General features: G+C 38.8%; 1 protein-coding gene across 1 annotated transcript in view; it reads right to left on the reverse strand.

Annotated features, from left to right (window-relative positions):
• ANKRD31 (ankyrin repeat domain 31) overlaps positions 1-15,920 on the reverse strand; it is a 145,477-nt gene that overhangs the window by 1,012 nt on the left and 128,545 nt on the right. Inside the window, exon 24 of the mRNA XM_055086362.1 lies at positions 14,990-15,092. Within this exon, the coding sequence (XP_054942337.1) occupies positions 14,990-15,092 (103 nt within the window). The remainder of the gene's footprint in view (positions 1-14,989; positions 15,093-15,920) is intronic.

A 15,920-nucleotide genomic window follows, 5' to 3' on the forward strand; every position in this document is an offset into this window, starting at 1 on the left:
CAAGATCCTTTTTGACCCACCTCCTAGAGAAATGGAAATAAAAACAAAAATAAACAAATGGGATCTAATGAAACTTAAAAGCTTTTGCACAGCAAAGGAAACCATAAACAAGACGAAAAGGCAACCCTCAGAACGGGAGAAAATATTTGCAAATGAAGCAACTGACAAAGGATTAATCTCCAAAATTTACAAGCAGCTCATGCAGCTCAATATCAACAAACAACCCAATCTAAAAATGGGCAGAAGACCTAAATAGATATTTCTCCAAAGAAGATATAGGTTGCCAACAAACACATGAAAGGATGCTCAACATCACTAATCATTAGAGAAATGCAAATCAAAAATTACAATGAGGTATCACCTTACACCAGTCAGAATGGCCATCATCAAAAAATCTACAAATAATAAATGCTGGAGAGGGTGTGGAGAAAAGAGAACCCTCTTGCACTGTTGGTGGGAATGTAAATTGATACAGCCATTATGGAGAGCAGTATGGAGGTTCCTTAAAAAACTAAAGATAGAACTACCATACGACCCAGCAATCTGCCTTACTCAAAGTCCACTGATATAAATGTAAATCTTATCCAAAACCACCTCACAGGGCTTCCCTGGTGGCGAAGTGGTTAAGAGTCCACCTGCCAATGCCGGGGACACAGGTTCGTGCCCCAGTCTGGGAAGATCCCACATGCCGCGGAGCGGCTAGGCCCGTGAGCCATGGCTGCTGAGCCTGCGCTCTGCAACGGGAGAGGCCACAACGGTGAGAGGCCCGCGTACCGCAAAAAACAAAAACAACAACAACAACAACAACAAAGAAAACAAAACCACCTCACAGAAACATCAGAATAATGCTTGATCACATTCTGGTCACTGTGGTCAGTCAAGTTACACATCAACAACAATCAGAACCTTATGGGCCTGTAGAACAAAAACAGATAATTCAATATTTGTATTATCAGAGTTCCAGAATAAAGTACAAAGAAAGTGGGACTGAGAGACTATTCAAGGAAATAATGGATAAAACTTCCCAAATTTGGTAAAGGACAAAACCCTACAGATTAAAGAACCCGAGCAAATGAGAAACACAATAAACCAAAGAAATCCATGCCAATACACACTGTAATTAAACTTCAGAGAAGTAAAAACAAACAAAAACAAATCTTAAAAGCAGTCAGAGAGAAACAACACATAATCTAGAGAGGAACTCCACTTGTAAAGACAGTGGATTTCTCATCTGAAACAACAGAGGCCAGAAGGAAGTAGCATTTTATTTTAAATGCTTGCTTATCGTACGTTGAGATATAATTGATGTACCACAAGAAGGGGCAGGACAGGAATAAAGACGCAGACGTAGAGAATGGACCTGAGGACACGGGGCGGGGCAAGGGTAAGCTGGGACTAAGTGAGAGAGTGGCATTGACATACACACTACCAAATGTAAAATCGATAGCTAGTGGGAAGCAGCCACATAGCACAGGGAGATGAGCCCGGGGCTTTGTGACCACCTAGAGGGGTGGGATAGGGAGGGTGGGAGGGAGGGAGACGCAAGAGGGAAGAGATATGGGAACATATGTATACGAATGGCTGATTCACTTTGTTATAAAGTAGAAACAAACATCCCATCGTAGAGCAATTACACTCCAATAAAGATGTTAAAAAAATAATAAATTTTTTTAAAAAGTAAAAAATAAGATTTAAATTTACTTATTACGAACCTTAGACCCTAGTCAAGTCTATGAGCACATATAACAGGTTTTCTGACCAGGTCATTCTTCACTCACTCCATTTTGTATACCCAAGATAAAGCTCTAAATCAGCACTGACCTATCTTGGAAGAAAAAAACCTGTTTGCAGTCTAAAACACCAAGGCAAAAAAAGGATAACTGAAGCTTCTGAAGGTAGTTATACAAAGCCTCTCTGTGCCTCAATTTCCAATAAATTGAGAATAAAACAGATGTAAAGATTAAATGAGATACTGCATGTGAAATGCCTGTCTACTGCCTAATACAGAGCAAACACTCAATAAATAGTAGCTGCTATTATTATAGCAGGTATTTATTACTAAAAAGAGTGTTAGGCTGGAAGATGGATGATCAATTTTCTAGGTCACACAAAGTTGGTTGTGATCTCAAGCAAGTTATATGGCTGATCTAGATTTCCATCTCCTCTGAGAGGTGAGAGAGTTGACGATCAGCAGGGTCCCTTTTAGCTCTGCCAGTTTAAGAGCCAATGATGCTAAAACTGGCTTCTTTAAGCTCCCTGACAGTCTCAGAGATTCCCTTCTTGGAGACTGGCTATATGAGCTATACGTCATTCAACTAACTGAATCTTATTCCAAGGTTAGCACCAACATGCTATCTGTGTGACCTCAGCCAGGCAGTTTCAGAGAGACGTATTGTATAGTACAAGTGCTTTGTTCATAATTCTAAGCAGTACAAATGTTTACATAGTTACACATCAGCATGGATATCTGGCGCTCCTGATAAAGTACCCATTTATCCTTCTAATGGTGATCCCACCCTAATTTGCCTCTGGAGGACCATCTCTTTCCCCACACTTGGTCCATGTGCTTCTGGTGAAATTGTTCTCAACTGTGTGGCTGAACCACACTGACTCCATTTTGTCAGCTCCATCTTAGGTCTGCAGTCCTACCCCTTCCCTTTCTGCATGACTGTACTTTAGCCTACTCACAAGGAATGCGCCCAAGCCAGCTTTTACCTTTGTCTTCATCTGATATGAAAACTGGAAGAATGCCTTTGCTGACGCAGAGAGTTAATAGTTCTCTATCAGCTTACCCTTGTCTTCAACTGATATGAAAACTGGAAGAATGCCTTTTGCTGATGCAGGTAGTTAACAGTCATGAGACCCCTCAGGGAAGGGCAGGGAGGAAAAACAGGGGTTCCTGTCAGTGTGGACCAACCACGCTTCTCCGAAGTAGTCAGATTCTATTTTTAGCTTTGGTCCCTTTAAGTCCTCCTTACCCTTTTCAGAGGCAGAGTACGGCTATGAATGCTTCCGGATCATCTCCTCCTGATCCTTCCTACCCCTATGTAAGTTACCCACAATAAACTTCACAATTACCCTTTATGGAGTTGCCTGCTTAGTTTTTTGGTCTTAAAGTTCTTGCTCAGTTCAGAGGATATAATTCAATATCTCTTCCTTCCAACATTAATCTCCTGATTTGTTTAGATCTAGGCCAATCAGTGAACAGGCATTGATTCAGGGTAAGAACACGACCCATTTAGAGTGAAGTTACACGCAATGAGATCTTTGTTTCCCCTTCTGGGAAAGAGTCACATCCAAATTCTTTCCCTCTGGACTTGAATCTGGAAGCATGTAGCTCTGGGATGATGAGAGGAGAGGCTGCTACCATGCAGGTGAGAAATGGACAGCAAGAAAAACTGGGTGCTCAGTCATGCTCTTTGAACACTGGCTTAAGCCTGAAGAACCTACTCCTGGTCTTTCATGTACATGAATCAATAAAATTCCTTTTTATGGGGGGTGTAAGCCAGTCTGATTTGGGTTTTAAACTGTTACTTACAACCCAAAGAATTTAAACTGTTTTACACGTGGTCCATATGTAAACAAAATAATCCCCTTATTAGCAGGTTTGTTTTATAGACTATCTGAAGCAAGGTATCTCACAAGTTGGGAGTGGAGAGCATTCATCCTTCAGGAAAAGCCCATGGAAATAAGGCTTTAAATATTAATTTAAATTAATTTTGCTAATATTAGCTTAGTTTCATCAGAGCAAGGATGGGCCTGTATGCACAAAAAACCTATTCTCTTTCCAGTGAATGGGGCTTGCCTTAAAAGTCACAGACCCAAACATGGGCACTTGTAAGAGATGGCCAAGAGCACCTGAATAGCTTCATCTTGTTTGTAACCAGAAATTATCACCATAGGGCTCACATAGAGAAGGTCACCAACAAAAGTGCAGAATGATAAGCAGTAGCTCCACAGGAAGCAACCTGCCCATCTTCCCAACTGACATGCTGGAAACAGAGTGGCCCAAACTTGGGATGCTGAGATGATATAACAAAAGTGTTTGAAAAACAGCATTTTCGGATGGACATCTGTTAACCTATTAACCCACAGAAGTGGAGTTTGGAGTTTTCAATAAAGTAATGCTAATGTTAAAACCTTTTTTTCCTTTTGCCTTACCATTCCCATCATTCACCTTTGTCAAATGAGAAAATAACACCTATGAAAGTTTTCTGTAAAATTGTAGTGTTATTCAATACTGCTTTGCACTCTAAACTAGCTTTGCTTGGAGCTGATCTGGCTCTCTCTCTCCCTTACGTGCTGTAATAAATTAAGATAAAGGGACCATTTTAGGCCCACGTTCTTCTTTTTTTTTAGCAGGGCTGACTTTATCACTAAAGTCAGTAGGGTGTGATGGTTTTGATTTATAACTTTCTCAACAGGTTAGCCATGATAGATCCATGAAAGTTATTTGGTTGATATTCTGTCTAGTGGCTATTCACAGGGCTTCTCTTTCAAAGGAACAGAAGTCATGGCAGCCAAAATCCCACCCCCAGATCCGCTCAATTTCACTGTCAGCATAATACACTCCTGACTTTCCTGTACTCTGCAGGACTTTAGGAAAACTGCAAGTGGCTCTGTGGTAACAGAAGGTGCCACTTCCTGGGTAAGCCCATGGACATGAAATTCTGGGAACATACATATCACACCACAAAACTTACACCACAAAACTTAGTATTATAGACCATCCCCTAGTTTCTCACAGAATAGCCTCTTTTCCATAATGATCAGACTGGAAGAAACAAAGACCATTCCTTACAGAACACCTGTTCTCATCTCCTTTACCTCTCATCTTCTGCTGCCTTTTCTTTCTCCTCTACCACCTCTTCTGCAACAGGTATCTCTGAACTCCATCTACCACTGCATTCCCACCCGTTTCATTCCAGCCCGTGCTACCAGGATCTGGCACCTTTGGCTGACCACAACTTCTAGCTTCCAGATTTCTTTGTTGTTATCCACAATTCCCAATATATTGGGATGGGGTGGGCAACAAAACAAAACACACATTCATACAGAAAACTGAGCTAAACAGGGTAACCCTCATATAAGAAAATGTAAGAATACAGCAAACTAATTTCAAATGTATGATCCCAGTTTGAATTGTGTTAAGTAACTATAAAATTGCTACGTTATCTTATTACATAATAGTACAAGCTTGAAAATTATTTGAATCATTCCAGGCAAATAACATTCAGGAAAGTTAAAGACAAAGAACTTCACTAACTTTTCTTCTTTTGAAGTTGAGTAAACCTTTTCTCCATGTCTACATATGGAAAGCATACCTGAAAGCATCAATGCCAGTATGTAATAGTTTTAAAACTCTTTGCTTTTTCTTTTCATAAAAAATTAAACATACATGCAGTGTACTACAGCTACTTAAAATAAGTAAAAATATATTGTGGTTTGTATTATCAATCTTCTGAGAAATAAATAATAACCTGTTACTACAGTAGCTGAGTACACAGTTCCAGAATTGAGATTCTCTTCTGTGGGCCCTAGTCTGGGCTCACTCTGCATGTATCCTGCTTTCAGGGCTTTTAGAACTGTTTTCAGTGCTTTACTTTTGTATATACTCTAAATTTGGCCCGAAGGTATGGTTTTCCTGCAATCCTCTCCCTGCCCCAACTCCCCTGCTGCCCAGGTAGCCAACGATAACAACCCAGGGTATATCATATCCTTCTATAGTTTGTTTCTGTGCTATGATAGTCATATCACACATTTGTCCATCACTTTTCAATACTTTAATCCTTGCACAACCATGTGAGACAAGAAAGCGAAAGAATCCAAGTAGTTAGGAAACTGAGATTTAGATTTTATTTTTTTGATTTAATAATTCATTTATAGTACTCAATATAATCACTGTTACTTAATAGGAACTTAATAGGTTGCACAAAATACAGGCACTTAAATATAAAAGAACAGTGAACTAAAGTTTCCTCACCAATGCAGTCTATACTCTTACTACAATACTTACTCCTCCCACCAAGCTTTGGGCCAGTTAGCATAGGAACAAATAAAGGGACTGCAGGAAGCACACACTTAAAAGACCTGCTTCCAAACTGGAAGCTCCCTAACACTGGAGTTTTGCTTCCACTCTAGCCCTGACAGTCATGCTGGAGGTAGGTAGCTAAGAGGGAATGAAGCAGCAAGATTCAGATATTGGATGTAAAATGTTTAAATTTAATATGCTTTACAGGAAATGATTTTACTTTGGGTCCATTAGTAAATTGTTACTGTTCCATGGAAAGATCTTAGAAAAACTAAGCTGTTGTGATCTGCAGCAATATGAACTGACAGGTACGGCACTGTAATACCAGGAGCAAACACACACATAGTCTTAAGCAGTCTGACAACAATACCTACTATTCATTTTTCCCATTCCTCACTGTGGGGAGGATTAAGTGGACTAGTGCTCGGAAGTTCAGTTCTGCTTAAGGGGCCAGACACCTGGGGCTCTGGAGCCTCAAAGAAACAAAGAGGAATAGGAGGATTTAAAAAAGAAGTTCTATCACTGAAAGAATTTTTGTGAATGAGGTAAAGAGAAATTAGAACCCTGAGAGATAGTAACTTAATCCGTTATTTGGTCAAATAATTACCATCTTCTATGCAATGATAACTAAGGACATCTACTTGTAGCTTTGTGACAAAGAATTTTTCCGTCAGAACTGTGAAAAACACCAATTCACCCCATTAGCAGGTAGGAGCCCTTCTCCCTTTAATTTTCACTTTTACTTGGGGTAGGTTCCCTAGGCAAAGTCAGTGCCCTCTGAGATCTATAAATAAAATTTCTAAACAGTAGCACATTTAGCAGCCCAGTACAACTAGGAAGATAGCTATTTAATCGGACATTTGTCTTTTCTTGTTGTCCCTAAGCCCCAACAGGAAATGCACAGCTAAGGAACCATTCTGCTTATGGACAAGGTAGGGAGAAATAAATCTCCCTCAAGTAATATCACCAGACTTTAGATATTCTGCATAAGTCTGCTTAAACTGAATTGATAGATTCATTAGTAGGCAAAAGAATGGGCTCATGCAACTATTCATGTTATCTAGTGGCCAAAACTGGCACTTCAAAATGACATACTAGTTAGGTTAAAAATAATTTAACTTTTACTGTTCTTTTTCCTCTGTTTTTTGGTGTTTTTTTTTTTTTTTACAGTAAAAGAGAACCTTTAATGTATGTCATGAAAACGTCTTTTATACCACATTTCAATGACCATTGAAAAATGCAATAAATAATGTGAGATAAAATAATTTTTAGACAAAGTAGAGAGGGTTTATGAATGAAGGAAATTCTAAAGGATATAACACAGGAAGGAAACTTGTCCTAGATGGAAAGTTTGAGAAGTGAAATAGAACGGAGAGTAAATAAAGTAGTAAATATGTAGATAAATCCAAATGAACATTGACACTTAAAAACAATACACAATACAAATACTACATATGATAATACACAATTATGTAAGGCTGATGAATTTTTTTTTAAACATCTTTACTGGAGCATAATTGCTTTACAATGGTGTGTTAGTTTCTGCTGTATAACAAAGTGAATCAGTTATACATATATCCCCATATCTCCTCCCTCTTGCATCTCCCTCCCTCCCACCCTCCCTATCCCACCCCTCTAGGTGGAAACAAAGCACCGGGCTGATCTCCCTGTGCTATGCAGCTGCTTCCCACTAGCTATCAATTTTACATTTGGTAGTGTATGTTATGTCCATGCCACTCTCTCACTTCGTCCCAGCTTACCCTTCCCGCTCCCTGTGTCCTCAAGTCCATTCCCTACGTCTGCGTCTTTATTCCTGTCCTGCCTCTAGGTTCTTCGGAACCATTTATTTGTTACTTATTTTTTAGAATCCATACATATGTGTTAGCATATGGTATTTGTTTTTCTCTTTCTGACTTACTTCACTCTGTATGACAGTCTCTAGGTCCATCCACCTCACTACAAATAACTCAATTTTGTTTTTTATTTTCCTCTGTTTCTGAAAAAAATTCCCTTAATATATCTAAAGCAAAAATAATCAGATTCATTATTTTAACTGATGGTTCACTTCTGACACATCCCTAACCCATTTTACTCCTCTGGTTCTCAGTTTCATCATCTGTAAAACAGGTCCAAGACTAGCTGATCTATTAGGTTCACTTCTAACTTGAAAATTGTTGAACTCAGACTTCCAGAACTTGTGCTTACAAACTAAGCATTCTACACTTCATTACGATTATGGAATGAAACATCACTTGCTCTAGTTATAAATGAAAATGAACATACTTATGTATACATTCTCATCCTGAATCAGAAATATAATTCCAATCACAGGCAAAATGATTAAGAATAATTTTAATGAATTGTAAAAATACATCTGCTCTAGTTATGATGGGGAAAAATTCTACTATGGCTATTTAAATACAAAGTTCAGGGACTTCCCTGGTGGCGCAGTGGTTAAGAATCCACCTGCCGATGCAGGGGACATGGATTCAAGCCCTGGTCCAGAAAGATCCCACATGCCACGGAGCAACTAAGCCCCTGTGCCACAACTACTGAGCCTGTGCTCTAGAGCCCACGAGCCTCAACTACTGAGCCCATGCACCGCAACTACTGAAGCCTGCGTGCCTAGAGCCCATGCTCCGCAAAAGGAGAAGCCACTGCAATAGAAGCCCGTGCACCGCAGTGAAGAGTAGCCCCTGCTCACCGCAACTAGAGAAAGCCCATGCACAGCAACGAAGACCCAATGCAGCCAAAGAAAAAAAAATAAAGTTCATTGTCTTCTGATAAATGAAGGATCCTAAAGGATAAATATGGTGATAGAGTATTACATGATTGGATATCTAAAACTAAATTAATAATTTGGCACAGATTTACATTGATAATATCAAAAGCCATCTGTGAAACTGTACTGGAATCAAGAAATAGACTTGATTATTATATTTAGAGGTTTAAACCTATTTAGGCCCTCATTGTTCAGGTGAAAATTGAAATTAATAGGTGGTTCTTTAAGCTGAATTGGGTTTGAGGTACTTGATTTTATACGTAAAGTGTTCAGGTTTTCTGTGTCTCTGTTGTACAGACGTGAACCTTGGAGTTCTACTAAAAAGAAGCTCCTAAATGTCCTAATGTATGTAAAATAATCTGGCAGGGGGTCTGGCACATGGCAAATGCTCAACAGGTAATTTGTTTTCTTCTCTTTCCTCCCCTATCAGTTGATACAAACCAGTATGAAAAAAAATACGATTAAAATAATGAAAAAGGATCAGGAGCTGAAATAAACACCCTCTGCTCTGTTATCAGGCACCCATCTTCCTTGGCTGTTTAAGAAGTTCTTAACCACATAAAACAGAAGCACCTGTGAATGTTTGTGTTCTATTACATATACTTTTACAGAGAAATGAAGCACAATAACAGCACTGAAATGAAGAAAACTCTCTCTTGAAAGTCATTTATTCACAACAGATTATAACTAGGTCAAAGACCGTTTTCATTAAAAACAAAAAAAGTCTATTTTTTTACTGAAAAAGCATGTTCTATTTGCAAATGAACAAGTGATGTTAGATCTTCCTGAGAGAAAATTATAAATTATATAATCAGTGTGCATTATAATGATATAGCCTGGGAAGAGAAAGGCCTCAGGAGATACTCTTTTTTTGTTTGTTTGTTTTGCTTAGATGAATACATTCAGCTTCATGTGTTTTGAGTGTCTTGGTACTATGGTGACAGGGGACATAAACATATAAAACTGGCTTTCCAGGTAAATAATGAAATGTGATCTATATTAACAGAATGTTTTTCTAAAGAACTTTGTGAAAAATATGTCAGTATGTTTATACATAATGTTCACATTATGTAATAGAAGTTTTGGGAATGTTCATTTTTCCCATTCCAATATATACTGAAATATCAATGAAGATTCCCTCAATAACACAAAGGAAGAACTACAGCCAAGTAGGCAGAGGGGAGAGAGGCTTGGGAGGAAGCTGTGAAATTTTAAGGGAAAATGCATCATAGACTCACTCCATTTTAAAGCTTATAAAGGACTTTAGAGATAGATACTTCAGGGATTTCATCAACATTTCATCAACAGAACTTCATTTTTAAAGATTAGCATTGGTATGTTTACAATCTTCATTAGAAACAACATATATACTCAAATGTGTTAATATACCACATTTTAACATCCTGGAGTCCATCAATACATTGCCTCAAGTTGCTAAATTAACTAGTTTTTGTGTAGAACTCAAATAAATAAAAAGCTCTTCCATTATTATCTCTGACTTACTGAAGCAAGTCATTTTATCACTTGTCTTCAGGACTCATGATTTTCTTGATACCATGAATCCAAAATGATATGTAGAAGTAAACTGGATGAGGGGAAAGGAGAAATAGTTCTCTTTTAAATTTCTGGTTGAGAAAATGTGGAGGGCCATCATTCTTTATTCTTTTTTTTTTGCGGTACGCGGGCCTCTCACTGCTGTGGCCTCTCCCGCCGCGGAGCACAGGCTCCGGACGTGCAGGCTCAGCGGCCACGGCTCACGGGCCCAGCCTCTCCGCGGCATGTGGGATCCTCCTGGACTGCGGCACGAACCCGTGTCCCCTGCATTGGCAGGCGGACTCTCAACCACTGCGCCACCAGGGAAGCCCCTTTTTTTTTTGAAGTATAGTTGATTTACAATGTTGTGTTAGTTTCTGGTATACAGCAAAGTGATTCAGTTATACATATATATATTCTTTTTCATCTTCTTTTCCATTATGGTTTACTAAAGGATACTGAATATAGTTCCCCATGCTATACAGTAGGACCTTGTTTATCTATTTTACATATAGCAGTTTGTATCTGCTAGTCCCAAACTCCTAATTCATCCCTCTCCCACCACCCCCTTTCCCCTTTGGTAACCGTAAGTTTGTTCCCTGTTAGTCTGTTTCTGTTTGACAAATAAGTTCATTTGTGTCCTATTTTAGATTCTACATATAAGTGGTATCAGGTGGCACATGTCTTTCTCTTTCTGACTTACTTCACTTAGTATGATAATCTCTAGGTCGATTCATGTTGCCGCAAATGGCATTATTTCATTCTTTTTTATGGCTGAGTAGTAATTGTGTATATATATTACATCTTCTTTATCCATTCATCTGTTGCCGATAGACATTTAGGTTGCTTCCATGTCTTGGCTATTGAAAATAGTGCTGCTGTGAACATACGGGTGCATGTATCTTTTCGGATTATAGCTTTGTCCAGATGTATGCCCAGGAGTGGGATTGCTGGATCATATGGCAACTCTCTTTTTAGTTTTTTAAGGAACCTCCATACTGTTCTCCATAGTGGCTGCACCAATTTACATTCTCACCAACAGTGTAGGAGGGTTCCCTTTTTTCCACACCCTCTCCAGCATTTGTTATTTGTAATTTTTTTTTTTTTTTTGTGGTATGTGGGCCTCCCTCTGCTGCGGCCTCTCCCGTTGCGGAGCACAGGCTCCGGACGTGCAGGCCCATTGGCCATGGCTCACGGGCCCAGCTGCTCCGTGGCACGTGGGATCCTCCCAGACCGGGGCGCGAACCCGGTTCCCCTGCATCGGCAGGCGGACGCGCAACCACTGCGCCACCAGGGAAGCCCCTTCTGCCCATTTTTTGATTGGGTTGTTTGTTTTTTTGTTGTTGAGTTGTAAGAGCTGTTTGTATATTTTGGAAATTAAGCCTGAAGGCCTATCATTCTTATACCTCACATTTAGAAAGAAAATTCAGATAAGGGAGATTAATTCAGATAAAGGAGATAGTATTAACTAACCAAAATCCCATTTACCATTTGTTGAATTCTTCACCACAAATTCTGTTATAGCCTGTGAGATCTAGGAATGTCCACCTATGAGGACAGTCAACCGTAAGTAAATTCAGTTTTAAAATAAGCAGTCCTTTGGATCATATTCATGTTTCCATTCACTCATTCATTTATTCAATGACCATTTTACTTGGAAGCTACTATATGCCAGGCATTGGGAATATAATAGGAAGCAAGAGCCCACAAAAATCTCTCTGAACTCAAAGATCTTCTCAGTCTATCAGGGGGTTAAGATTAGGTAACCAGCAATTATTTATAATATAGAGTGATATACATAAGATTTAACCATCTATTACACAATAGTATGCTAGAAACTATACAGTTAAAAACTTAAATAAAACAAAGTTTCTCTCTCTCTTTTTTCACCTTGTCCAAATTTCATTTTTTCCAAGTTATTTGCTTGGTTCCTGTACTAGGTCATCTAAACAAGGCATGTCTGAAAGTGAAAGGGAGTGGTACTAATAATTTTGCTGGATTAGGGACTGCCCCGGTCAAATGGGGATACATGGTCATCCTAGTTATGGGAAATGTAAATATCTCTTCCTAGTCCACTATTTCCAAAGAACAGTATTCTGAAGAGTGTGATCATCAAAAAGCGTAAGAGAACAGATATGTTCATGATCTGAGTAGGCTAATTAAATCCACGTGGACATGTTTTTCCTTTAGACTTTATGGTCTCTATGGTGTCAGAGCCACAACTTCCATGACCATATTTTGATATGCAGAAGAGGGGAAAAGATTCTCTCCAGAATGCTTTGCTTGTAATAAGGTTAGAGACTTTACATTTTTCTAACTTACCAGGTCTTTGGATTTCTGTCAGGTACCACAAAACCAGGTACAAAAGAATCCTAAATCAAGGATGTTCAGACAAAACTTCAACAGCAGCCTACGGATGCCTGCAGGGACCTGTCTATAGATTCCTAGGTCCAGATCAAGGTAGCAAGATGCTGGTTGGCATACTGGTGCCTCCACAGTTCTCAAATTAGCACTAACATTTTCTGAAATATCTAAAGGAAAGAAAATTCAGGATTTCTGGACAGAAATTAGTAACAAGAAACTGTTTATACTGCAGGCAACAGAAGCAGCAATTCAGAACCCTTTTTTTATTTCCTGCTCATTTAGCAGAGGAACTGTGAGCCCTCTGAGGAAGAAGATGCATGGCTGGGGCTGGAAACACGTGCCTGGAGCTAGAAAATCTGAGGAGCAGATATCCTTTCTGATATGAGGAAGAACCTATATTTCTGCTTTGACTCTTAAGGATAGAAACTAGGAGAAAGGGTTTGCTTGACTTTCCTTCAAGTGTGTGTGTGCATACGCACACGACACAGAGAGACGAGAGGGACAAGAGACAGAGAGCTTGAGTGTACAAGCACAAGAGTGGGTGTGCTTTGCAATCAAAGCGAAGGGCTGAATGTTAAGAATTTTCAAATTATTACCTGCATAAGAAATCAGATACTACTAGTCATTCAAAGTCAACAGTCAGGCTGGCTGCACAAGAATCACTCCTAAAAACTCAGGTTCCTTGGCCTATCTCTAAGATTAGATTAGGTAAGGAACCAAAGACCATGAATTACTACAACTCCTTCCAGTTTCTTAAGCCCTTTAACTTCCCCACAATTGTTTTATTTTATGTGTTTCCCCAAAATGATGAAAAATACTTTTGAGGCTATCCTTAGAAAACTGGGGAAAATGCATCTTATTCTGAAGCCAGCTTTTGAGACAAAGGTTAGAGTGAATTCAGTATAAAGTTAGGAAAGTACCTTGAATTATTGGGATTTGTTATAAGGAAAGGAGTAACCCTGGGAAACCCCTGGTTAGGGGCTTGTGATAGTAATCCTGTTTGGTTCTTGACTCTGGTTGTCACAGAATTATCATTTTTTGTTTTGTACCTCCTCTCTTCATATATTGTCCCCAACTGGTCTAAGACAGGGAAACGGGGGGAAAAAGAGGGTGCACTGCAGCAGAGAAGGGTAATATAACATTAGTTATGTCTGCTTTTGATAAATGTGTGCCGCCCTTTCCAATAACTTCAAAATCGGCTGCTGATTGGTGAAGACCACATTCTCTTCAGTTTTCTGAAGGTTTATTCCATTAGATGAAGTGTATTAGTGTACCCTAACAAGCAAAGACTTAATTCTAGTATCTAGGATCTAGTTTTAGAAAATATGGAAAACTAACCAAATCATGCCTGCAGGAAGGAAAAATATACCATTCTTCCCTTTTACATGACACTTAAAAAAATATACCTAAAGTAAGCACATCACAGATTCAGAGAAAGGAATTGTGAGGGAAGGTGTCATTCTTCTAGAATTTAAGTTAAATGGTGTTTAAACAGAGTGCTGTAAACAAACAAACAGAAAATAACAAGTTTTGGCAGAGATGTAGGGAAAATGGAACCCTTGTACATTGCTGGTAGGAATGTAAAATGATTCAGTTGCTGTGGAAAACAGTAATGGCTGTTCCCTCAAAAGTTAAACATATAATAACTATATAATATAGCAATTCCATTCCTTGGTATACACCCAAAAGAACTGAAAACAGGTATCCAAACAAATATATGTATACACCTGTTAATAGCAGCACTATGTCCAATAGCCAGAAAGTGGAAACACAAATGTCCATCAAGGATGAATAAATAAGTAAATTGTGGTTTATATATATATGCAATGGAAACCATAAAAAGGAATGAAGTACTGACAGATGTTACAATGTAGATAATCCTTAAAAGCATTATGCTAAGTGAAAGGTGCCATACACAAAAGGTCATATATTGTAGGATTCCATTTATATAATATATTCAGACTAGGCAAATCCACGCAGACAGGAAGCAGACTGGTAGTTCCCAGGGACTGGAGGAAGTGGGGAATGGGAAGTAACTGCTGAATGGGTATGGGTTTCTTTTTGGGGTGATGAAACTGTTTTGGAACGACACAGAGCTGGTGGTTGTAAAACACTGTCAATGTACTAAATGCCACTGAATTGTTCACTTTAAAATGTTTATTTGAATGTCATGTGAATTTAACCTGAATGGAAAAAAAAAAAGACAAGTGCAATGCCTTCTCAGCAGATGTGGGTGTGTTTTTCCCACAACTAAGTAATAGGTGTTGGTCTGCACATACCTGGAAGACAAGGTTGATGTTGCTGAGGTACCAAGTTTGGGTCTGGAGGCAAGGGTAATTCCTCAGAAATATACTTTAAAAGTTCCTTCCCCCGGTATGTTACCTGCACATAATTAAACACAGAACTTCAAAATCATATATTTTATAAGAAGCAAATACACCTTTCTCCTGCAAATTGTAACTCCAGTAAAGTATTGATTGTTGTACATTATGTATTGGCAAACTAGCCCACAGCCAAATCTGGGCTGCCATCTTTTTTGTAAATAAAGTTTTACTAGAACACAGTGATACTCATTCATTTACTTAACATCTATGGCTGCTTTTATGCTACAACAGGATGGAGTTTTGATAGAGACCATATGCTCACAAAGCCTGAAATATGTATTATCTGGCCCTTTACAGAAAAAATTGCTGATCCCTGATATGTATCATTAATTCTCTTATATGTTCACTTATTCAACAAATATTAATCGAGCACCTGCTACTTTATAACTTTAAAAAATTAATGTTGCATTAATAAAATTAAGTCATAAAAGTAAAATGGTACTTTTCAAGAAATCAGATACACAACTGGTTAGATTAACTGCATTTTAGGTCTATACATCAAAGTTTTTTTGTTTTTCTTGGTTTGTTTTTGAACTTAGTTATTGTTTATCAGCCCAAAAGGTCAGAGCTTAGAAATATGTACATACAAATGGGCTGGACTGAGGTAGACTGGCAAACACCTGCCAGAAATGTTCTGAGTCCAAGGGTCTTTGCGTCCTCCGGACTTAGTTCTAGAGCAGTCTAATAGTATACTCCCAGAAGCTAGGTTCACTATGGTTAAACCAGCAAGTCTCAACTTGGACATCCCTTCCTCCAGGATGCCTTCCTATAACTGCTAAGCTCAAGTAATGACCCTCCTCTAGGATCCCATAAAGTCTGTGCTCAT

The sequence above is a fragment of the Physeter macrocephalus genome, chromosome 8, assembly GCF_002837175.3.
Source record: "Physeter macrocephalus isolate SW-GA chromosome 8, ASM283717v5, whole genome shotgun sequence".
Lineage (NCBI taxonomy): Eukaryota > Metazoa > Chordata > Mammalia > Artiodactyla > Physeteridae > Physeter > Physeter macrocephalus.